The sequence below is a fragment of the Oryctolagus cuniculus genome, chromosome 13 (genome assembly GCF_964237555.1).
Source record: "Oryctolagus cuniculus chromosome 13, mOryCun1.1, whole genome shotgun sequence".
Taxonomy (NCBI): domain Eukaryota; kingdom Metazoa; phylum Chordata; class Mammalia; order Lagomorpha; family Leporidae; genus Oryctolagus; species Oryctolagus cuniculus.
In genome coordinates this window covers 46,355,660-46,381,874 of record NC_091444.1, presented here as the reverse complement: position 1 = coordinate 46,381,874, position 26,215 = coordinate 46,355,660, and the positions used below count along the sequence as shown (strand labels likewise).

At 41.8% G+C, this 26,215-nt stretch overlaps 1 protein-coding gene across 1 annotated transcript in view; it reads right to left on the bottom strand.

Annotated features, from left to right (window-relative positions):
• PLXDC2 (plexin domain containing 2) overlaps positions 1–26,215 on the bottom strand; it is a 466,948-nt gene that overhangs the window by 256,685 nt on the left and 184,048 nt on the right. Inside the window, exon 2 of the mRNA XM_051821437.2 lies at positions 19,446–19,654. Within this exon, the coding sequence (XP_051677397.1) occupies positions 19,446–19,654 (209 nt within the window). The remainder of the gene's footprint in view (positions 1–19,445; positions 19,655–26,215) is intronic.

Genomic DNA, 26,215 nt, shown 5'->3' with positions numbered 1-26,215 from the left:
GCCAAAGCCTAGAGAATTTCTCATGCTCTGACATGTATATTTTATTCACAAATTCTCCAGGAAAGGTGCAAAATTTCCATCCTCAGAGTCACAACTCTCCCCACCCCATAATGGTAATAATGAGTCCAGTAAATTATTATTTGTATGTGCTTCACATTCCTTCTTGGCCCAGGGCTCTACAGAACTGTTACAATGGTTCTGGCTTCCTGTAGGTGCTGAGAAGCTATCAGACAGGCAAGGAAAATCACAGTGAACTTGGGAAAGTCAGGCAGGGGTGCAGGGAGTGGCAGGGCCAAGAGTCTGTGCACAGGTTCCTAACCTTCTAATCCTTAAAAGCAGCCTCACAGCTCCTCTGAGGATGGAGCTGCCCACACTACAGGTAACTGCCAGGCACCTAATAGGGCCCAAAGAAATGAAAATCCCCTCACCTGGCTTTCAAGGACCTCTGGGATCCTGGCTCTACCCACTGAAGGGTCTTCATGCTCTCCAGAAGGCCTTCCTCATCCCCCATGAACACTCTACCTCTGTACCCACTTTGTCCCTTCATAGGTACAGTTATACGTTTACTTGTGTACTTCCTCTCCAGCCCACTGGATTGTAAGCTCCAAGAAGGAACTCCCAAAAGTTCACAGAAAATGCAAATTATGAAAAATACGCACATAGATTGCAAGATTTGGGTACTAAAATAAACTTACTTTCCTTCCTCCCTCCCTCTCTCTCTATGTATATAGATAGATAGATATAGATTAGATATAGATATAGATATAGATATCTTTAAAGAACTTGGTGAAAGGATAGGAGTATTCTCTATTTTCCTGGAGCAACTGATCATTTTTTAAATAGTTCTTTTCTTTTTAAATATTCATTTATTTATTTGAGAGGCAGAGTTACAGACAGAGACAGGGAGAGACAAAAAGAGAGGTCTTCCGTCTGCTGGTTCACTCCCTAAATGTCTACAATGGCTGAAGTTGGGCTAATAGGAAGTGAGAAGCTAGGAACCAGGAGCTTCTTCCAGGTCTCCCACATGGGTGCAGGAGCCCAAGCACTTGGACCATCCTCCACTGCTTTCCCAGGCCATTAGCAGGGAGCTGGATCAGGAGCAGGGCAGCTAGGACTTGAACCAGTGCCTCTTTGGGAAGCTGGCACCACAGGCAAAGGCTTAATCTACTATGCCACAGCGCCAGCCTTTTCATGAACTTCTAAAAAGTATCCTTGTGTGCTTTATTTATTAAAAAAAAATAAATTAAATATTTGTTGAATGAATAAAAGGGTAAATGAAATCCAGGAGCCTTACTGTTTTATCTTGCAAAAAATGCACTGTGAATTCTTAAATGAGAGTTTTATAGAACACACCAAAGAGTACACTGAAACTCAGTTGCTGGTCTGCCATTAAAAACATAAGGGTTCCAGGATGAATTCTTAAAAACAAAACAAAACAGGATTTATATATTTTACAGGCAGAAAGAGATAGGAGATCGATCTCTCTCTCCCTCTCTCTCTCTCTCTCTCTCTCTCTCTCTATCTGCTGGTTCACCCCTCAAATGGCCCCAACAGCTGGAGCGGATCAAGACTGAAGTAAGGAGTCAGGAACTCTGTCCTGGTTTCCTATGTTGGTGGCAGGGACCCAAGTACTTGGACCATCTTCCATTGCTTTCCCAGGTGCGTCAGAAGGGAGCTGGCCTGGAAATGCAGCAGATGGGACACAAACCGGCACTCTGATATGGGATGCCACGTGTCACAGCACCGGCTCCACCCCAGATATTCTTGCTCAGCACAGTTCTAAGTTCTGCATATCAAGCAGAAGTTGACAGTAAAAAGTGGCAGGAGATAAACCAGCAGGTGGAGGTCTAAACGTGAAGTCATCTGAGAAATGAATGGGGAAAAGACTGCTGGATGACAGAAAGGGCAGGCCTTGCTGTGTGCAGAGGTCAGAATGAGAATTAATCTGTGAATGTTCTGGGGTGTAAAATTGGCTAAGAATGAGAAAACATGTTAATCCCTTATGGTGTTGAAGACAGAATTCTCTCTTTAGATGGTAAAATTCCCACAGAAGATTTAGAAGAAAGGCTATTACAGAAATGTTCCCTTTATGTGGGTTAGAATGGATTTTAGAATTTCTAACATCAATTTAACTATCCTCAACTGTATTCCATTTAATGATGTTTAAAAATACTTTCTGGAGTACTTGGCAACTGAACAAGTTGCTATTCAGACAGGAAACAACCTACAATCAGCCTGAATTTTCTCAAAAAGCTTTAGGCTACACTTCTGTCATCACCTCCACCTTTCCTTTCTAGATTTCATCTTTGGTTTGTCCTGATTTCTTTGCATCAGAGCTCATAGCACACAATTTATTTTATGTGATAGCTAATTATAAACAGGGTCATCCTGGGGCCAGTGTTGTGGCACAATGAGTGAATCTGCTGCTTGCAACACTAGTACCTTTACTGGAGCACCAGCTCAAGTCCTGGTCGCTTCACTTCTGATCCAGCTCCCTGCTAATGTACCTGCAAAAGCAGCAGATGGTGGCCCAAGTATTTGGGTCCTGTCACTCTGCCTTTCAAATGAATAAAGAAAATCCTTGCAAATAAATAAATAATATACAAGTAAATAGGATTGTGTGGGGTACAAGAGGAAAGGAATTGCTAATTGATGTTCAATTTCCTCACCAGGCATTAATATTTATCGAATGATATATTCAGCTGTGTGTGGTACTGTTGACACAGGCAAAACGCGGTAGAAATGTGAAGGATTTAGTTGTACAATTTGTTTCCAGAATACTATAGCCTAAAAGTTTCAGGACATTAAGGAAATATTGTTTACAAAAAATAGACTGTAAATGGAGATATATGAGGAATCATTCTTTCTGTTTGCAATGCCCTTTTATGTATGTACAAGAGGCTAAGGAGAGGCCGGTGCTGTGGCATAGCAGGTAAAGCCACCACCTGCAGTGCTGGCATCCCATATGTGCGCCGGTTCGAGTCCTGACTGCTCTACTTCCTATCTAGCTCTATGCTATGGCCTGGGAAAGCAGTGGAAGATGACCCAAGTCCTTGGACCCCTGCACCCGCATGGGAGACCCAAAGAAGCTTCTGGCTCCTGGCTTCGGATGGGTGCAGCTCCGGCCATTGTGGCCATCTGGAGAATGAACCAGGGGGTGGAAGACCTCTCTCTCTACCTCTGCTTCTCTCTCTGTGTAACTCTTTCAAATAAATAAATAAATAAAACATAAAAAAGAGGTTAAGGAATCTCTCCAGCACCATGGATACAAGAAATCTATATGGGGCTGGCACTGTTGGCATAATAGGTTTGAGTATATAATAATGGGCACCGGTCTGAGTCTCAGCTGCTCACTTCAATCCAATTCCTTGCTAATCGCCTGGGAAAGCAGTGGAAGATGGCCCAAATCCTTGGGCCCCTCTACCCACCTGGGAAACCTGGAAGAAACTTCTGACTCCTGGCTTTGGATCAGCCCAGTTCTGGCCATGTGGCCATCTAGGGAGTGAACCAGCAGATGGAAGACCTCGCTCTCTCTCTCTCTCTCTCTCTGTAACTCTGCCTCTCAAATAAATAAATCTTTGAAAAAATAAATGTCTATATGAATAAAGAAAAAGAGAAGTTGTAGTGTGGCAAGTCAAAGTGATACAGATAAACTGCTGTGAATTTCCTGGGAAACAGGCCATGAGAAAACAGGTATGAGAAGACAAACCCTGAATCTTGTGTTGCTGGATAGCCAGCAGCCAGTCACATGACTGCAGAGGGGTAGTATTCTCTTTAATGAAAAGAGTGTCCTATACTCTCGGAGAATTCCAGATAGGCATCCAAGTGTTGAAACTTCACAAGGACCCCTTCGGAAAACTCGTGCATCAAAGCGTCTGTCTATACACACCAGGAGTCTCAGTTTCCTTGTGCTGCCATAACACATAACTAAAGCAGCCACTCTTCTGGCCTGTAGACAGCTACCTTCTTGCTATGCCCTTGGTCAGCCTTTCCCTGACGTATGCACCTGATGGGGACGGAAGTCTCTGACTCTTCTCATAAGGCCACCAGTCCTGCTGGTTTAGGATGCCACCCTTCTGTCCTCATGCAACCTTAATCACATCCTAAAAATCCTATGCAACAACACAGACACATGGGGATTAGGGGTCAACTTATAATTTAGAGGGCATGGATGAGCAACACAATTCAGTCCGTAGCATCAAGTATCAATGACAGGGAGCCAACAGGAAGGGCTGTAGTGTAGAAATGGAGGGAAAGGCCTGGCTAGCACCAGCAGCCAGTAACAGAAAATGCTGATACTGATCCTGGCTCCACCCGAATCTGTCTTGCTAAGCAGTTACTTCATTGCACCTCTAAAACAAGGGTTTTAGGTAAGTTTCTTCTCTGAAGCTGTGGAAACTGCTGATACAATGATTAGAAATGCATTCAACCTTGAACAAAAAGTTTGTCCCCAAAATAGTCAGTTTTGTTGAGTTTCATTCTTTGTGCGCCTCTAAATCTAAGTATGACTTTTTATATGTACTCCATACTGCTGCATACATGGTATCATGTGATCATCCAGTTTAGCCTATTTGTTTTTAGTAACCTAGCAGTAGCCATAGACCAGCTCATTTATCTTATTAAAAGTTGAATCTTTGGCCAATGTTTCAATTCATTTTAACTTTCTAAAATTTGGCTGCCAAATCTAAAATGTTTTAGCCTTTAAAAAAATTAAAAAGATGGTTATTTGAAGTACTGCCATTGTTTAAATTACCATATTTATATATGGTTAATAATACACACAAAAGTATTTTCCACATGTTTAAATACATGCTTTGGAAACTTCCTGTAGTGAATCAGTCATGACCAAGCAGGCAGTTTCCCATGATTACCATAATTTCAAACACTCCTGGGAGCGCCAGTGAAGGTGAGAGCTCTAAGGCTATCTTCAACTTGTTATTTCCAATGGAAGCAAAGGGAAGCAGTTCATCCGGATTATGCTTACATTAAAAATACAGGAGAAAAGTAGAGGAGAAGTCCGAAAGATATATCCAAGAACCAGATTATGGGGCACATACTGTAGCCCAGCAGGTTAAGCTGCCACTTGGGACATCCACGTCTCGTGTGGGAGGGTGGGTCTGAGTCCCGACTACTCGGTGCTTCGGCTCTAACTTCCCACTTACAGTGCACCCTGGGAAGCAGCAGATGATGGCCCATGTACTTGGGTTCCTGCCATCCCTGAGGGAGACTTAGGTGGAGTTCCTGGCTCTTGGCTTTGGCCTGGCCCAGTCCCAGCTGCTGTGGGCATTTGGAGAGTGAACTATTGGGTGGAAAATCTTTCTCTACTCTGTTACTCTGCCTTTCAAATACATAAATATTTATAAAAAATCATATTCTATCTAATTACCTACAGGGTAAATATGAAGGCAACAGTGAAGTGCCTCCTAGAATTTAGAAATATAGACTTCTGAGACATAATATCATGCATACCATTAAAAAGGTGAATTATCATTTGTTTGGTGTATATTAGCAACCGGTGCATGACCTATTGGATGGACATACTTTGTTTTGTTATTACTGTGTTGGTCCACATTTGATTAAGAAAACAATGAATGGATGCCAACACGGAAGTGCCTAGATATCTTGGGAGGCAACAGAAGAAAAAGCATCCTGGGCATTGTTGTCACCTGGTCCTGATCTGCTGCAGCTGGGTAGCAGCTGCCCCATAAGGAGGAGGGCTCTTGTTCTACTCTGGCATGGTGCCCGTGCATGGCTGTTCCCCTACGTCCGGGAGCAGAGTCCCTTGAAGTAAGACATGCCACACGTACTTCTGTCTTCTTCCTACTCTGCTCCTCTCTGTGACCTTCAGAGCACTTGAGTTTGCCAACTGAATGTAAACCCAGTGAAGAGCTTTAAACGTGACACGTATAAGAATCTATTTGGAATGGAAGAACTGGGGAACATTCTGATTAAAGTAATTCCAAAGAAATCTAGGAAAACAAATAGGAATGTGCTAGTAATTTAGGAAACTGACATCTATTACATTAGTTGCTGGTGGTTTGTTTGGAGGAAGTCAGTGTGAAAAGAAAGGGAATAGTCAATTCAAAAAACAAGGGCTAATACAGCCATTTTTGAAAGTAGAATTTGATTTCTTCATGTGAGAAGGAGGTAGACACATAATGCATCAAGAAGACAGGGAGAGAAATTCCAGATTGATCACATCACAGGGGAACTTGGAAACAGGCATCTCTTGATCCTGTAAAGGAGACTGGCTACAGGATGGATCATTCTATTCTAGGACCCTGGGGACACAGATGATCTGTTAAGGAATAACCGGGTACACAGGCCTGGAAGCGCCCAGTGTTATCATGAGCTGTATCCCTTATTCCCTTTTTTCCCTTTTAGATGTTGGAATGGCTCCCACCCATCTAGAAGCACTAAGGTGCTCACTCCCAACAGAGAAAGCTCAATTAGCATTCAGAGACGTTGTTGAGAGTCATGGCAATGGCTTCAGGTTCTCTGTCATCACAGGCACAGACAGGTACTCTCTGTTCTCCCAGTCTGTCTGTCTGTCTCTTTAGGCACATGTGCTTCTCCAGCACTGCAACTCTGGCTGTCTGAGAGGGGAAGCAAAGAAGGCAATAAAATAGGTAAAAATGGCCCTGCGGAAGCAAGATGACCAAAGCAGAAGAGAGGCTGCAGGAGTTTGCTAAAGCCAAGAAGATGCCTTCCCTGTGGGCTGCCACTGCCTCTGCCAATGACTCCAGCCTCACTTGGCTCTGTTCAGGATGCTGACAGCAATAATGCAGCGAGCAGCAGCACTACTTTCTCTTACTCTTACTGTGCATGTGGAAAGTACAAAGTCTGTAATTCTAGAGAAACATGGTTTGCGGAGGAAGACAGTACATGCAGCAGTACAAGTTTTTTTTAAAGATTTATTTATTTATTTGAAAAAGCAGAGTTATAGAGAGGCAGAGGCAGACAGAGCGAGAGAGGTCTTCATGCGCTGGTTCACTCCCCAGTCGGCTGCAATGGCCACAGCTTAGCCGACCAAAAGCCAGGAGCCTGGAGCTTCATCTGGGTCTCCTGTGAGGGTGCAGGGGCCCAAGTCCTTGGGCCATCTTCCACTGCTTTCCTAGGCCATAGCAGAGAGCTGGATTGGAAGTGGAGCAGCCAAGACCCGAAGTGGCACCCATATGGGATCCGGCAGCTTTACCTGCTATGCCACAGCGCTGGAACCAGCAGTATAAGTTTTAAACAGCACAGGTAATTGGGGAAAACAACAGACTTTGTATGTGGTACCCAGGAAGGCAGTGAAGCCATTCCTGTGCTTGAGGGAGAAACATTTTCACACCAAGCCCTTGGGATAAGTATGATTACCTTAACTTCCTTTCATTCTTCATCCATCTCTTTCTTCTCTTGCAGAAGAAAGTGGTACTCAGCTAATCTGAGTGTGAAAATAAATGCACCATTGAGAAGAATCCGAGTGGATGAACTAACCACATCCCCCTCTTCCCTGGTGCTCATTTTTACATGGAATGTCCAAGAAAAAAAGTCAGCCAATAATTCAGTTCTAGTTCTTGTCACATTCCATTTTATGGTACAGCTCAAACTGCAAGTGAGTCTTGGTTTTATTAGTCAAAAAGGAAGTAAAATCTCTCCATCTTTGATGGGTTGCACATCGACCCTTCAGTTAAGTGCTACATTGCCTGCATCCAGTAAGACTGGCTTCAAATCAACAGATGCTATAAAGGAGCATCAACAAATTACCCTGCACTTTCTGTTCCTTTGAGGGGATTTCTATCCAAGCTGGATTTTCTCTAGGAGATCTTTGGAAATAGTTGGATCATTTCTTGACAGTTCAGTTTGGAATAATACCCATGGAGTTTCATTTGCCAAACTCAGCTTTATACAGAGAAGCCTTTCCCCTTACTTTAAAGAGAATCTACTTCAGAGTCTCCAACAGCCTAGCAGGAACGGAGTTATGAGGAATGGTTTGAGACTACAAATCATTAGCAGTCTGAGTTCTAGTCAAGAAACATACTTGATTGAGAAAGCAAATTTGCCACTCAGGAAGCAGAGGGAACACAATGGTTGGAAGAGCCCCAGGTGGGCAAGGCCCCAGGGCTCTGCTGGTTACAGTGAAAGGGGGAAGACATTAATGGAAGGTAGAGCCTCATTCAGGCTGCCCTGTCACATGAGTTCACCTCCATCTCTCTTCTCCAGCTCTCATAATTTCTTATCCCCATTACAAAAAAAAATCAATCATGCTTTGATTCTTTTCATTTTTTTTCCTCCATGTCTTCTAGAACCACAATCTAGAGAGCACATTTAAAGTTGAAGAAATTCTGGGGCCAGTGCTGTAGTACAGTAGCACAACATCCCATATGGACTGCAGGTTCCAGTCCCCACTGCTCTGCTTCTGATACAGCTTCTTGCTAATGTGCCTAGGAAGGCAGCAGATGATGGTCCAAGTCCTTGGGCCCCTGCCACCCATGTAGGACATCTGGATGGGTTTCTTTGCTCCTGGCTTTGGCCTGGACCAGTTCTGGCTGTTGCGGCCATTTGAGGAGTGAACAGCAGATGGAAATCTCTGTTACTCTGCCTTTGAAAGAAAATAAATCTTAGTGGCTGGCACCGTGGCTCACGTGGTTAATCTTCCACCTGCGGTGCTGGCATCCCATATGGGTGCCTAGTTCTAGTCTCAATTGCTCCTCTTCCAGTCCAGCTCTCTGCTGTGGGCTGGGAAAGCTGTAAAGGATGGCCCAGGTACTTGGGCCCCTGCACCTACATGGGAGACCAGGAGGAAGCACCTGGTCCTGGCTTCAGATCGGTGTAGCTCCAGCTGTAGTGGCCATTTGGGGGATGAACCAATGGAAGGAAGACCTTTTTCTTTGTCTCTCTCTCTCACTGTCTAACTCTATCTGTCAAATAAAAATAAATAAATAAATCTTAAAGTAAAATAAAATAAAGCTGAAGAAATTATTTTAGGTGACTGTTCAGTTTTTATTGCTATCCCCACCAGAAAAACATGTTGGTTGTAATGCCAGGGAAATAAACAAATTCAAGTGTACATTAAGGGCAAGGTGGAAGGGGGATCCAAACCATCAGTTATTTATCCCCACAGAAGTAGCTTCTAATAATAAAGATTAGGAATAATGCATACATATGTCAATGTACATACATACACTCAGAAACATACACAAATACATACAAATTCCCAAATTTTCTTTGTTTAGGCTTTGAAAAAATTTTTCCAGTATATATCAATCTTGCCTAGACATAAAGATTTTTGAGAACTCTCTATGATGCCAAACTCTTTAGTTTATAATTTTGCAATTGCAGCTCAAAAAAGGACAATGATACAGGGATGACTAAAAAACACTGGTAGAAAGTTCCACTGGAATAAAATGGAACAAAGTGAGAAAATTAATGTTTGTCCCAGATTCTGATTCCATTCTGTCAGCTCGCTCATGGCCTTATCTGAGGGGCTGTTTCAAAGCCAGAAGTCATTTCCTTTTTCTAGATTCTTTATTACTGACAGGTAAAAAGTCAATAGAAAATAAGGAAGGACTATCTTGCAGCCACCATTTATTCCAACAGGTATTCGGAAATGATCACTAAAGGAGGTCAGGGCAATGCTTCAACATTGTACTTGGGAAGGTAAAGATGCCAGATTTGCTTTCTTTTGTCTTTATATGCAAGTAATTTTCATTCTGGGCATAATATATCAGCTTTAATGAAAAAGAAATACATAGTTACAGCAACAGTTTTACAAATCCTTAAAGTGGCAATTAGGATTGCTGAGCAACACAAGCGTCTGAGTGTATATGCTTCAACCACAGAAAACCTATTCAGGGAGGAAAATTAACATGGAAGTAATAATTTTTATTTCCAGATAAGTTATTTGTGGGCCAGTAACAAACTGAACAGCAGTTGTTTTATAAAGTTTTTAGCCATAAGCAGACTCAGCTTGGGTGAGCTGTTGACAGAAAGGCTTTTCAAAGTACTAATTTTTATTTCTTTGGGTTTATGATGGAAAAATATTACTTTTTGTACTGGTTTTTCAAAGTAGCAAGTAGAAAGAATTTCAAAATGATCCCAATACAAGGAAACAATAAATGTTTGAAGTGACAGATTATGCCAATGACCTTGATATGATCATGACCGCGTACCTGTATTGAAATGTTGTCTGGTACTCCATAAATATGTACAATTAAAGTATTGACTAAAATTTTAAAAACATAAAAAATTTAAAACAGTAAAAAAGAGGAAACTATTATTTATATATGTTTATTAAAGAAACCAATCATTTTAGAATCCTATATGTAATGGATAAATTGTTTTCAGTTCTTTGAGATTTGTTAATGTTTCTTGTATACATTTTCAGAATATGAAATTGTAAATTACCTTTTACTCTATACTAGCTTTAAGTTACAGAACAAGTAAATATTTACATTTAACTAATGAACACCAGTCAGAGCACTACAATCTAAGAAAATGGGAGACTATCATAACCTAAATTTTCTTAGAGAAAAAAGAATCTGAGAATCAACTTCAATGCAATTACCTATGAAAATCATAAAAGTTTCCAGGCTACAATTCATTAAACCCCAAAGGGTTAGCCAGGATTACTTTTAGGTAGAGAAACCTATCATGGAATAAAACAATTTTGATTTTGGAAGTACCTGAAAGATTTCCTTAATAAGAGATACTGTAACTAAATGAACTTTTAATATTTAAACAAAATTTTGCTTTGCAAGTTATTCTTTCAAATTCTTTTGTCTGTAAGTGGTAACTATATTGTGAATCCAAAATAATACAGACAGACTGTAGGCACATAGACAGATGGACATAAAGATATTGCCTAAAAGATGAATACTGGTGTTTTCTACAGCTTTGTTCTTTAAGCTAGCGATTGCATAAATGTGTATATTTCACAAAATGGCTAGAAATTACTTGTGAAAGAGAAACAAGTCTTGGCCGTGTTTGATCCATTCATTCAATTCAGTGCATTGGATTACAAACTATTACTTCAATTTAATAGCTCCGGCTTCAAATACCACATGGAAATAGCTCAAAACAACCATTCCCAAGGGTTGCAGAGTTCAATTCTTCTCTTGCTTCTAGACAGATGCAGACATCTCTGAGAGTTGTCTTTCAGGCCAACACAAAAAGAAAACAAAGGCAGTCTCTCTTCATTACAAACGCTACCACCACTTCTCGGATCTTTGGTTATTTGATGTCCTCCTTAATAGGGCACAGAGACTCACATTAGCAAATTTCTTTAAGACCAATGCAAAAGGGATATATATATGAATATATATATATATATATATATGCATGTTTGTGAATACAGAGGCCTTTACCTACTCTAAATCTGTTTCAGCAATATAAGGCAAAGTAAAACTCTGAATTTTTTATATTAAAGCCAAATAATAATTGTTATAAAAGTACATACTGAATATCTTCTTAGGAATTAGTCTAGGTAAAGAAAAATAAGATTTCAAGATGATAAAATAGAAATTCAGTTTATTATTAGTTACCTGGTATTCCATGTACTAGATTTTCCCTACCATTGTCACTACATAATGCAAAGAGAGGATACAGTGAGGTTCTTGTGAGTGGCTAAGGGATTTAGGTGGATGAAACTCAATGTGATGTTCCTATAGTTAATCTCAGAATCCTGCAGGGGATGGGTAATAGATGAAATATGAGATTTCTCTTTGTGCATGGAGAATCTAAGACTATCATTCACGTTGAAACACAATTTTATTTCTGAAAATAAATTCTATGACTCACACACTTAATAACTTTGCCACCTCTATGTATCATTCCAAAGGCTCTATCTGTACCATTACTGTAAATAAAGTTGATCAGCTAACACGGAAGAATCCCAGAGATGATCCAGTTACTCTCAACGGAACTCTCTGAAGGACAGTTATGGATCTCTTCACATTTTTGCTTCCATAAAGAGCTGACATGTCAAACTAAGAATAATCTATAATTGAGGAAGATATATGATACTCTATTTTAATCCTCATTATCTTTTTAAAGGATGAGCAATAATTGCAGATATCACTTCTGCCTGATTTACTATTTTCCGTGCATTTTTGTCTTGGCAAAGTAAAAGGTTCTCATCAATATTCTAAAAGAAAATGAACGGGATTAAATCAGAAGCTTAAAAATACATGTTTTTGACAAAGATCAAAACAGAAGAAATTGAAATAGATTTTGCTGTCAGTTAACATACAACCTTTGGCAATACACAGATCAAGAAATGAGGCTAATTCCCAGCTCAAATTAGATAGGACTGTGCCAGGGAAGGCAGTGACAAGAATCTTCAAATCACCCTCAGATTCAAGCGAGCGTTACAAGATTGGGCAAAATTTTGGCCATGGTGGGTGACTGAAATTAATCACTCAACATCTGAATAATTTTTGAAATTCATAATTCATACAGTCATCCAAAGCCTTTCTCCTAACCACCATCTCATTTCACCCCATAATTATCACCTAAATTTAACTCATCATTCCACTCCTAGATGTGGTCTTTCGGATCTCCTTATGTGGTCCCTAACAACCCTGTAGAAGCATTAATGCAATCTTGCCTTTCTTACTTAAAATATTTTTTGAAGATTTATTTATTTATTTGAAAGAGTAACAGATAGACAGGGAGCGACAAAGAGTGAGAGATAAAGAGATCTTCTACCAGCTGCTTCACTCCCCAAACAGCCCCATGGCCCAGGCTAGGCAAAACAGAAGCCAGGAGTCAAGAGCTTCATCTGGGTCTCCCACGTAGGTGGCGGGGGCCCAAGCACTTGGGCCATCTTCCACTGCTTTCTGAGGCATGTTAGCAGGGAGCTGGATTGGAAGTGGGGTAGCTGGGACATGAACTGGTACCCATGTGTGATGTTGGCATCATAGGCTGCAGCTTAACCTGTTATACCACAACACTAGCTTCCTTGTGCTTAAAATCTTTCATTGGCTTCCCAGTGCCTTCCTGGTAAATCCTGGATACCTCAGCATAGAATGCAACAGAATTCCAAATCTTTCTGCTGCCTACCTGCACAAAACTGTCTAGAATTACCTTGATATCTGGCTGTTTTCTCTTCATGAGTAGGTTCTATTAACACCTCGTCCTCATAGTAATCCTTGCTTTCCATTGAACAAGGGATCATAAACCTGTGCCGTATGTATCCTTCGATTCAATCACATGCCCTCCCAGTGCTTTCTTATTGGTTGTGGAAGACACACTTAAACATACATTTGGGAAACTTCAATTCATTGTGTTATCAAATGTATGTTCCTTTTCAGGGTTAGTCTTAGTATCCCCTGGACACAGCTTTCTGATCCTGCAACCACACACTGAAACCACATACTTAAGATCCTTTAGAACAGAAATGTGTCACTTATAAAATAATTTCTACCAGTTTTCCCCATGTGTAATAACTACAGTAACAGAGGTACTCAGTATCTTTGTTTTTTTTTTTTTTGAAAAATGTCATAAATCTGCACTACCAAGTTCTTCTCAGATTTAAGTGCTGTGTTCCATGAGTTCACTGAGCAGAAAACAACCCTGAGGATCTAATCAGCCCAGCTATTCTCTGCCAATTTTGATCACTCCATGAATATTTCTGTGAAATGCGATGATGTATATTGTCACTGTCTGATATTGACGTTTTAATGTGACTATCAGATCTCCCAATTACAAAAGCTTATTTGGGCTTAAAACACACACAAGTGATAGTATTTTCTTTACCTAAGGATAATTGGATAGTCTCTCCACAATGCAAACATGCCATGCAGATTCTGTCCACATGGACGTTATAAAATTTGTCTTTTTCTTTGTAAAAGCATCAGCAAACCAATAATGTTCTCTATTAGACCTAAGCATTCGCCACTACCTTCTTTTTTCTCAGATTGCTGAGTTATGAGACTACAGTAAAATATCAGAACCTATACAACAATCTTGTGCAGCAACTGGCAGTTGATAACTCCATTTAAAGGAACATATTAATTGCACAATTTCAAAAATAAGATGTAATACAATGGACAATATGTATGTCACAGCAGACAATCAAGTAATTTTTATATATGAACTTAAAAAAATGCTGATCTCTAGTTTTTCGCTAAATCTATCACACATAAAATTTGCTACTTATTTTCAATTATACTTTCCTCAGATACAAACTTTAATGCATATGGATAATACAATAGTTCTTGGTTATACTTATGATTTTTTAAGAATTAAAATTTTGTATATATTATTTTCATCTTATTTGAAAGTCAGAAATACAAAGATCTTCTATCTGCTGGTTCATTACCCAAATATCTCCAACAGCCAGGGCTGGACCAGGCCGAAGCAAGCAACCCAGAACTCAATCCAAGTCTCCAACATGGGTAGCAGGGATCCAAACACTTGAGCCATTAATTGCTGCCTTCCATGGTGTGCATTAGCAGGAAGATACATCAGATGTGGAGAAGCCAGGACTCCAACCAGTCACTCTCATATCTTATGCAGGTTTCCCAAGAGACAACTTAACCACTGCACCATATACCCAGCCCTCAGATTTTTAATTTAGTTCCAGAATGAGAACTCCACAGGACACACTGTTGATAAGCACTCAGATTTAATTTAAGATCTTTAGGAATATTTATATCCTGCAAACCAGTAGCTAAATCTGCTTGGTGGGATAGTTCTTTGCAACTCAACAGTGTAGCTATGTCACCTGGGAACTTGTTAGAAACACAGTGCAAAGGAGGAGCTCTAGCCTAGCACTGAAAAATCAGGACGTGCCTCTGAACCTGAGTCCCGGGTGATCTGTACGCACGTTAGAGATTCAGAGGAAATGACCTCGCTCACAAGTTCTGAGTCAGTTTGGATTAGGAAGCTACATGGTTATGATCTATAAGCTCAATGTATAAAACCTCCTTCTTTAGGTCATCCCAGGGCTTGAGAATCAAGGCAAAAACCATACCCTACAATTCCTTTCACAAACCTTCTGTCTCAAGAGAGGAACTGCAATACTTGGAAATACTGCAGGTGAGTGAGTGACACAAATGCACATACTTGGTCCAGTGTGTCACAGAGAGTTTGTGATTGATTCCTGTAAAGCTGAGGACTGTGAGCGGCCCACACTCTCCTGCAGGAATAGGCTGGCGAAACGAAGCTTCCTGAGGCACGAGTCGTTCCCAACAAACAGTGGTGAGGACCTTCCCTTCCTGACATGCTGCTGTGGTGCCACGGGCTGCAGGCCAGGACCTGAAGGGCAGCCAGCCTGGAGGTGAAGATGCACCCCCTGAGCTGCCCATCTGCACTCATGCCCCTGGAGCCACAGGATTCCCCAGAGGCTGCTCAAACAAGGCCAAGCGATGGCTTCAAGAGGAAAGGTGCCAAGGAAATCAACATTCACACCAACAGTGGCAGCTGCTCCGATCTGCCAGCTGCAGGGCTCCTGCTTATGCGACAGGAAATACAGTCGTCTTGGATACATCTCTGTGTCTTTGTGGAAAGAGTACCAAAGACAGTCAACAACAAACAAATTTCCATTGGAAGAATTCTTCCACTGGGGCAGACTAAGTTTCCCAGTCCTTCCATTATCTGCACTTTCGCAGAGCCAGAAAAATTTCTGGCTCTCAGTACCGGGTTAAGAGAATGACAGCCTTTGTTTGTTTCAGAAGGAATTTGTGGCAGAACACTAAACACAGTATAGTATTCTTTTGGGTTTTGGTGCCTTTGTTTGGGAGGCTTGGTGAAAGTGGGATGTAAAAGTTTAGACGGTGAGAGTCATGAAGACGACACAGACAGGGAGGCTGTTCTGGATGGTTTTGTACTCACTGTGACATAAATGGTGTTAACAGCTACAACTAGAGCTACAGATGCTGCACAAAATAATTCTGATCCCTAACACTAAAGGACAAAACACACAGTCTTTCGTACTCATGCCTATATTCAGCAACATAACCCAAAATGCTTATTTCCAAACAATAAGAAAGACTTTTGTCACAATGCTCACCAGAGAGTAGTCACTCTACAACCATTTAGTTCCATTATCTCCTATTCCAGTTTAGCTCAATTGTGTGAAAGTTATTTTCCCCAAAAGTGATGCAGCACTGTTCAAAATTACTATTTCAAGGGCCAGGATGAGCAAAACTCTCCAGAGAAATCGCAGACACAGGTTTGGTTTCTAAAACCATGGCAGTGCCAAGAAGTCACTTGGGAAACTTTTGATTCCCACTATCTCCATCAACCCCCGGAACCCCAGCAACATAAATGACTCTTGAAATAAGGCAGTGCTCAGGCCGGCGCTGCGGCTCACTAGGCTAATCCTCCGCCTTGCGGCGCCGGCACACTGGGTTCTAGTCCCGGTTGGGGCACCGGATTCTGTCCCAGTTGCCCCTCTTCCAGGCCAGCTCTCTGCTGTGGCCAGGGAGTGCAGTGGAGGATGGCCCAGGTGCTTGGGCCCTGCACCCCATGGGAGACCAGGAGAAGCACCTGGCTCCTGCCATCGGATCAGCGCGGTGCGCCGGCCGCAGTGTGCCGGCCGCGGCGGCCATTGGAGGGTGAACCAACGGCAAAGGAAGACCTTTCTCTCTGTCTCTCTCTCTCACTGTCCACTCTGCGTGTCAAAAAAAAAAAAAAAAAAAAAAAAGGCAGTGCTCTTATTATGTGACTCCTTCTTCAAGACAAGACTCCTGGGGTGGGCTTTTGGTGCAGCGCTTGGTATGCCCGTGTCCCATGTTAGAGCACCTGGATTCAAGTTCCGGCTCTGAGTCTGATTCCAGTTTCCTATAAATGTGCAGCCTGGAAGGTAGCAGGTGAGGACTCAAGTAGCTGGGCCCTTACCATCCACATGGGAGACCTGGATTGAGTTCTGGGTTCCAGGCTTCAGCCTGGCCCAACCCTGGCTATTCTGGGCGGTTGGCAAGTAAATGAGTGGATGGAATGATTATCTCTCTCTCCCATTTCCCCTCAACTTTCCAGCCAGACTGAAACCCCAAAGTTACTTTCCTATGAATATCTGGGGGCTGTCACTGTCCAAAGTCATTACTAATGCAAATGCCATTTGCTCTCCTTTTGTTAGAGAGAGCAAAGTCAAAGTCAAAAGGATAAAGTGGGAGCCTGGCAAGCCTGGGTGTGAACACCAACCCCTTTACTCATGAACGGGAGATGCTAGGGCAACGCTAAAGCAAAAGTTGAAAAACTGCACTGAGACTGCCCCATGAGCCTGGGGACTGCTGGAAGGACTAAGCTAGATGGTGCCCATCCAGCACGTGGCAGATCTTAGTACCAAGGGAAGATCTACCACCCAAGTTCCTTGAGCCACTCTTCCTCTTCCTTTTTGCTGATTCAAATCTATGGACTTTCTATGGTCTCTCTCTGGTAAAGTAAAAAAGAGAAAACTTGACTGAATCACAAAAATCAGCTGTAGTTAACACCCGGGCTACTTTTGAAGAGAGGTAATACACCCCCGAGCACAGAGACTTTCTATTTCACAAGGGACTAGGAAAGCTCAGTGGCCTACAGGCAAGATGGCAGAGCTGGAGGAACCTGTGTTCCCTCCTTGGAATCCGAGTCAGGTCGCTCCTGGGCAGAGCACAGGTGGCTCTGTTTCTTTCTGTGTGGCTCTGCTTTTCTTATGCTGCACCCCAGCTAAAGAGTGGCTCAGGAGGAATTATGTTGCCCACTCGGTGTTGCTATAACAACACTGCTGTCAAAAGAGCAAGACACCCTGCAGGAATCACATAGCCTCTTAAAGGCAGTATATGACTTCTGCTCCCGATGCATCCTCTGCTGCTGGGTAAGGGGTCTGGCTGTGGCAGCCAGGGAACACCATAGCCACAGATCATCCATGGCCATGGACAGGGCTTACACACATTGCTAAGTTTCTCACACAACCAGAATTTCAGCTGCTAGTACTTCAAGTCATCTGAAGATCCTTCTCATCATGCGGGAACAAAATGATGCCTTGACACTATTTGCAGGGCTATGTAGTATCTGCTGCATGAAGTTGAACTCTTTTTCTAAATAATGAGAATTTCAGGAACTGTGATGCAGTGGAAATAATGGTGTGTAGCTTGTGAAAATTATAAGCCAGCCACCTGGGAGAGAAGGAGGTTGCACGAGAATGTATGACAATGCTGGACTCCCAGCTCCACAGCGCAAATCCAAGAAGGCCCATCACAACCCTGGCAGCAGTCATCCCACAATGGTCAGGAAATGATTTAAAATGGAGCTTCCCTGGTTTTTGTCCCTACTTCCAGTTCAGGTCCAACCATAGAAAGCTGCTCTGTTCTCCAAGCTAAGCACATAAGATTCTCTGTTTCAAACTAGCCCACCTTCAGCTTCCCTACACCAACAACTTATAATCGGAGCATACATAGGCCTTCTCATTGTTCAATACGAATTTTCCCACTCACCTACCTGCCTTTGAGTCTCTGCCAAAGATGAGTCAGTGGTGGCCGACCCCTTTGCTGGAGCAAACAGAATCAACAGCATTTGTTTGTGCTCACTGGGCGGTCTTCACTTATTTCTACAGGAGTTACTTGTTTGTTTTTAATCCTATCTAGTTTATAAGCAAAGTCATATTTTATGGTCTGCAATGTCAGCAACTATGGAAACTCAAGAACTGTAACTCTGCCTTTGGGTCCTCTGAGTGATCCTCAAAACCCCTCCAAATCGTGCCCTCTCTTCAAACTCTACACTCACCACGCCAGCCTGCCATCCTCCTCCTCCTCCCTTTCACAGCTCTGCGAAGTGAACAAAGAATGAACTTCCAGTAACAAAGTGACCAATCATCCTAGTTTTCCCAGACCTGTCCCATTTCAAGCAGAAGTCCCATGTCCCAGGAAAATCCTCAGACCCAGGCAAACTGGGACATCCCGTCATCCTTCAAGAGTGCTCAACATGCTAATCTGTTCACAACCCTCAAATGTAACTCACCCTTGCAAGGAAGTTCTTCCTGCCTCCTATTAACAGGTTATCAGCTAGGTAAAGCTCTCTCAATCTTCCAAGGCCACTCCTAAATGTTCATATTCCCAGGCAAACCCTCATAGACCACATGCAATCCCCATCTCAAAGTGGGGTTGACCACACCCATGGCATACTGCACAGCCTGTGTGCTTTTTTGTACATATCCCATGCTATCTGATTCAGCAATTATTTCATCCAGGTCTCATAATATTTGCTTCTGGCTTTCAAACCCTCTTAGACAACAAACTCACTAAGACCAAGCGCTGTACTGTCCCCTGACTGTCATCACCACCCCAAGCCCAGGTTTGTCTGTTTCATTGGTAATGGATGATTAAAGGATTTGGCTACTATTTTTATCAAGGAATTGTATTTCATCAACAGCCCAAAAGCTCTAGACTGAAATGCAGGAATAACATGTCTATGTAGAAGTTGAGCACCTTACAGGAAACAGACTCATTCATTCATCTCAATTACCCAGAACCTTCACGTACCTCAATCTGAGTGTTGTTATCCTGCCCATCGTCCAGAAGCAGGTCGGTGAAGCCTCTGGGATCTGGGGCGTCTTGACCCATGCTGGCCCGATTCGTATCTATCCCCTTGAGGGAGTCCAGGCTCCTTTTCCACCTGTGGCTGTAGGCGTGTGAGTCCACTTCTACCTCTTCTGTTTGAGGGATGGCCTGGGCAACTTCATACTGCCAATCTGTTTGAAAAAGAAAGAAAATGTCTTTACACTTGTGAATCATATATGTGGTAGCTACTGAAGAAGAAAAAACAGCTCTGCTAGTTGTAGGGAAAGGAAACCAACAGTGATGCCTGACTACATGGACCGTTTCGAGTTGGCACAAGTATCTCTGAGTGGAATGGGATCCCAGGATACAGCAGAAGCCGTGACAATGGCAAACATGCAGACCTCACAGAGATCCTCAAACAGATGTGCAGCCCTGCAGCAATGCATTTTTATTCCCTTCCCTCACTCCTCCACACACACCCTTCATAAATATCCTTTAGCTATCCTGAGAAAGCAAGCTAGAATCCAAACAAAGGAATAGAAACCAGCGGTCTTGAGTTTATTTGAAAATAAAAGTCAGACATTAGTGTGTAAGCTTATATTAATTTCACATGACTTATGCTGGGCAGCAAAGAGACAACAATGTATTTGAACGGGTTAAGTAATACATGGAATTATCTTTCTGTAACGGTGCTAAGTTTGTGACCCCAACTGGTTCCTCACTCAAGTCATTGAATCAGCAACGCCTTCAGGAGTCATGACACATGAGCCTGTTCATTTGTGCCGTTCTCACCTTGGGATCTCATCAGGGTGGTAAAGGATGACAGTGATAGGCATTTATAGAAATGGATGGAAAGGCAAGGAGACACCATCATAGAGGTATTTTAAAGCCCACCGCGGGGACTGGCCTTGCTGACCCAGCTCATCTGACCACTACAGGAGGGAAAATTAGATTTAATCATTACTCCTAGTCTTTCATTTTGGTAGGTCAGCAGGGGAAGAGGTGCCAAAAGTATTGGAAATTCAGTTTCTGAACAAGGACAGCTTTCTTCTATGCAGCCACCATCAGAAGATATGAAACAACAGGCTTTATAACTGGTAGGGTATGCGTTCCGATATAAATTGACAGGCTTTGGAACTGGTGGGACATGGGCTCAAAAAGGGCTAAGAGAGAAATGATTAAATTATATTTGTGGTATTCCCTGCAACATAAAAACATTTCAAAAAAACTAAACTGTATTCAATGCAGCTTACGACACCGTCAACTCCCAATACTAAATATAGTTATGATGGCTCTTTTTTTAAAAAAAAATTATTTAATAAATACAAATTTTGAAAGTACAACTTTTGGATTATAGCAGCTTTTCCCCCCATAACCTCCCTCCCACCCACAACCATGCCATCTCCCACTCCTTCCCTCATCCCATTCTTCATCAAGATTCATTTTCAATTATCTTTATATACAGAAGATCAACTTGGTATATACTAAGATTTTAACAGTTTGATGGCTCATTTCAACTCAGAAAGATGTTCATAATTCTTCAACAATGAGGATTTTTTTGTTTTCAGAGTGAAAAGATGCCCTCCTGCCTAGAGCCTTAGTGGATAGAGTCCAGAGAGAGAAATATTACTATGTTGTCTCCATGTAAAGCTTGAAAGACCAGAGACCAAAACAACCAAAACTCCACGGGAAGGAGTTCAGGAGCCAGAGAAATACAGCATTGTGTTCAATTTATTGAATTTGTAAGCTTAAAAAGAACCCACATATATAATGGGTGAGTATGGTCCATTTGCCTCCCCTTCCACACCAAGGGTTCAAGAAGCACATCTATCCAGCATTGTACACATCACTATAGAAAATGTCTTTTGTAATAAGGTTGCCCCATTGAACACTAGATGTTCCTGGACTGATTGAGTGAATGAATGAGTTGCTGATAAACTCTTCAGACCAGGCAGAATGAAGCAATGGAAAAACTACTATACAAGGACAGACAGGCAGGAATTCTTTCTATTAGGTTTGCTGGTTGTAGTACCCAGAATTCATAAAACTCTCTGTGTTTTAGTTATCCCATATTTTAAATGAGAATGAAAATACCTTACCTGCAAAAGCAGGCACCTTTTGTTGAGGAGGTGTCAGGCCCTAAGACCTATGATTCTGCAAAGCTACATAAAGCAATTTTATTGGCTTTATTTAGATACACTGCCTCATTATCAAAAATATATGAGGCTGCTTACAACAAAGGCAAGCAATAAAATTTTGAAAACACCAGATTAGATCTCTTAGCTTCCACTCAGCTCAAGTTCAGAGGCAGACATCTGTGGCTCTCAGCAGGGCATTGCACTGACACAACTGGGTGAATACAAAAAGCTACGGAGGAACAATGAAAACCTATCTGGGATCTTTGATTGGATGCCAGTCTAGATAAGAAATGGTGGCAAACATAATGTAGTAAGTGGATTAATTGGTTCCAGAGAGAAAAATATTTAAAAAAAAAAAAAAAAAACATACACAGAAGGAATGGCTATAACCAGAAACCTGTGAATCCTCAAAAGCGTAAATGAGGAAGCACACCTAGCACTTCAAAGAATTAGTCTCCTTGAAATCTCCCAAACAGAATTTTAATCTAATATAAAAGAAAATGGCTTCTTTTAAACAGGTATCACTTTCTCTTCTCTCATACTGGTTTTACCTAGACACTCTTTCTAGACACTCTTAATATAGGACAAAATAGCACTTCCCCAAATTCCCATTAGGTTCATTAACTCCCATCAGCCCTTGGGGTCCGAGCCCTGGGCAGGAAGTAAATGCATAGGAGTCTATTTCTCAACTTGCTTTGTATTCTCCCAGCCCTCTTACTCTAGAGAACAAAGGAGAAGCTGTATATATTAGGGAAAATAAAGTCTATAATTCCCCCACTGCACTTGAAATTTGAGGCGTCTGATGAACGTGTTGAACTCTCCTTGGGCAGTGAACATTCAGATGCATCCATACAGTGGGATCCCTGGGGATGGCAAATGCAGATGTAGGCAGATCTCATACACACAAGCACGCATGCACACTCCGGCACTCATAAGGTTAAGTCTGAAGCCAGCTGTGGGGCTGTGCTCTCCACTGTTTAGCAGCCCCTTCATGATGTTTTCTTCCTTGGTTCAGCACTCCCACTGACAGCTACCACAGAGGTCTGGGGCCTGTTCCTCTCCCCCCTCCCCCAGGCTTGCTCCTCCCTGGAATTGCTGCCTCAAACTTCCAAAGCCAATCACCTGCTCCCTCTAATTGTGTTTACAAAGAGTAAACAGACTTTCAGAAAGGGCCTGAGGGGGTTTCTAATGAGACAATTTGTGAGCTTGAGACCCCGGCCTCCATAAATATCCTTTTTGTTGCTCCTTTTGGTTGCCATTTCAAACCCAATTCTTTTTCTTAAGTATGCCAGGAATAAGCAAGGCTACCTGGTCACATGCACAGGAAATGGTACTGTATGTTCATAATTCAGAAATACCTAGTTCATTGAGTCTCAAGTATGAAGTTGGCATGGATTTTGATCTTATTTCCAAATGATTTTGAGAGAAGATAAAACAAGTCAAAATGGCTGTTTCCCATGAAGAAAGATTAGGAAAACAGGCTTGGTTATCCATATTGGAAATTATTCCTATGCAGTTCAGGGCTTTCAAGCTCATAAAAAGATTTTATATTATTCTTCATTTCAGCACCAAAATGAATCATTCAGAAGCCAGATGAAGGGGTATATGCAATACAATTCTTCCCTTCCCAGCTGTAGAGAAAACAAAAGCAACAGGAGGGATATCTGAATGTCTGGTGGAGCAGACTGTTTGCTTTCTGTCTATTGTATGTTAACTCAACAACAATAGAAAACCTTCAAAGCTAATTTTCTCCAACATATTTGGCTATGGTCATTAATCAGACAGCTCATGAAGACATTAACTACATCTAATGACTGCCATTTGGACATAAGAGAGAAAGAAAGTTATAAAAATGCCCTTTCTGTACAACATGCAAAGTGATCTTAACATGCTTAAGATATTTTCTTTGATTATAGTAATTGATAAGCTACTAGTGAAGAAGGCTCTTGGTGCCTACAATGATTGTGCAAATGATGTGCTTTATGCTGAACTCCAGCCTTCTTCCAGGAGTCTGGAATTTGGGTACATTCTACAAAGAAGGCAGGTATGTGACCAACCTCCAGTAAAACCTTGGGGATTGAGTTTCTAACGAACTTTCCTGATAGACAAGGTTTCACATGTGTTATCACAACTCATTTCTTATTGCTGGGGAAATCAGATGTGTCTTGTGTGTCTAGAAGGACTCTTGGAACCACAGACATTGCCTAAGTGGCTTTTCTCTTTGCTGATTTTGCTGTGTATCCTTTCCCTGTGTCCCAAGCTATGTTGTGATAACTGACAGCCCTAAGTGTGACTATGTGAATACACGTTGAGTCTTAGGAGTCCACCCAGCAAGACGGGGGCACAACTGACCAGGACATACTTCAGGATAGGTATGGAGGTAAAAAGGAAAGCCCTAATGACAGGACAACCCCTAGCAATAAGGAAGTTACTAGTGACAGGGAACTCTCTAGCTTGCAGCAATCTGCCATGAATGTGCATGTATGTATGTATGTGTATGTATGTATCTGAGTTATATTCCATGTTGCAGCAGCAGCACTCTGCCTCTGGCTGTCCTATCTTCCTGCTGCTCCCTTTCAGACTGTTCAATAAAGCTAACTCTGAACACTCTAACTGCTCTGATGAAGTCTTCCCACCCTTGACTATGGCCTCAATCAGTTGCTTCCCACAATAAGTCTTTATATTATTTTTATGTTTTTGTTCCATCAGTACAGGCATGGACAAAGGGAGAAAGCTCCTATCCACTGTTTCACTTCCCCAGTGCTCCCAACAACCTGGACTGGGCTGGGGTTGGGGCTGAAGGTAGAGGCCAGAACACAATCCAGGTCTCCCATGTAGATGGCCAGAGCCCAGCTACTTGAGCCAGCACCATTGTCTCCCAAGGTCTACACTGGCAGAGGAGTGGAGTCAGGAGCCAGAGGCAAGCATCAAACCCAGGCACTATGGGATGCAGGAGTATTCACCACAAGACCAAACACTCACCCTGGTATCCAAAGATTTTGAATGAATGACTGACCACATCTGAGACAATGTCTTACAAGTTTACATGTGCAATCAACTTACTTTCTTCTTAAAATTTTAACCATGTTTCTGAGTGGTCAGAGAGAAGGGTAGAAAAATAAGAAAACAAACCTATTTATCAGAGATGAACTGGACTGAAACATAGCTCAGTGGCCAGTTGGGTAATGTCACTCCCACAACACTTATGGTTGCAGTTCATCATCTCTGTCCTCCTTGGTTACTGAAATCAGTAAGAAATACAGTATGTGTCTTAGGAGAATGTGGGCATGGCCCAGTGATGGGATTGAAAAGATACAAAGCAGATGAAAAGAGAACAATGTCAAGTGGAAAGTGTGAAATAAATAAGGAATTGCTTTCGAGCTTGAAGCATAGGAATTTGGTCTCCGAGACTGCACAGAAAGCTCTGCAGTGCAGATCCAAATGCCCTGGCCTCCTCCTCTTCTTTGCCCTTAGCCTTGGCTAAAATCTGAGTCTGCAGCATTCTTGGTCATCATAGGGGTGTGTGTGTGTGTGTGTGTGTGTACAATATTTGCAGGTTAACAAAAATATAAAAAAAAATGAAATGGAACAAGAAATCTAATTGATCAAGCACTCAATTCAAAATATACATGGAGCCAACCTATACTTTTTTAATAAATAGAAAAGTTCCATTCAATAAATACAAATTTCGAAAGTACAACCCTTGGATCATAGCGGTTCTTCCCCCTATAACCACCCTCCAACCTGCAAATCATCCATCTCCTACTCCCTCTCCCATCCTATTCCTCACCAAGATAAACCTTTAACCATCTTTATCTATAGAAGACCAACTCCACACTAGGTAAAGATGTAAAGATTTCAACAATTTGCACCCACCCAGACACACAAAGTATAAAGTACTGTTTGAAGACTAGTTTTACTATTAATTCTCACAGTACAACACATCAAGGACAGAGGTTCTACATGAGGAGCAAGTACACAGTGACTCCTGCTGTTGATCCAACAATTGACACTCTTATTTATGACGTCAATAATCACCCAAGGCTCTTGTCATGTGCCACCAAGGCTATGGAAGCCTCCTGAGTCCAGACTCTGACCTTATTTAGACAAGGCCATAATCCAATGTATACTTTTAAAATTAAACATTTTGTAATTGTACAACTAAATAATACAAGGACCTTTAATTTTATAAATTATCCTACAGAAAACACAAATGCTCTGCCTTATGAGTACCCATTAATAAAACTTAAGACAACTTTACATCTTTAATAAAGTATTAAAAATAAATAAAAAGAATAATACTGCTAACTCTTTTAAGCAAAGGTGTTTTATGTGTGGCTTCTATAATAACAATACAATAATAATAATAAAATACTAGCCAACCCTCATTGTGGGTAATACATTTGGCACTTACTATTCTCCCGTTTCTCATAGGAAGATGCTGATGAAAGCTAAGGACAGACTGGAGAAGTCAATGGCGCTGGGTCCAGAGGTGTGCTCTTAATCACTATCTAATCTGACTTTGATCAGTCTCTCCAGATAACTGAGCAATTTGTCACAAAGGTTAGTGTTATAACACAAGAAAAAAATCCACATGGAAAATCACAATGTAAG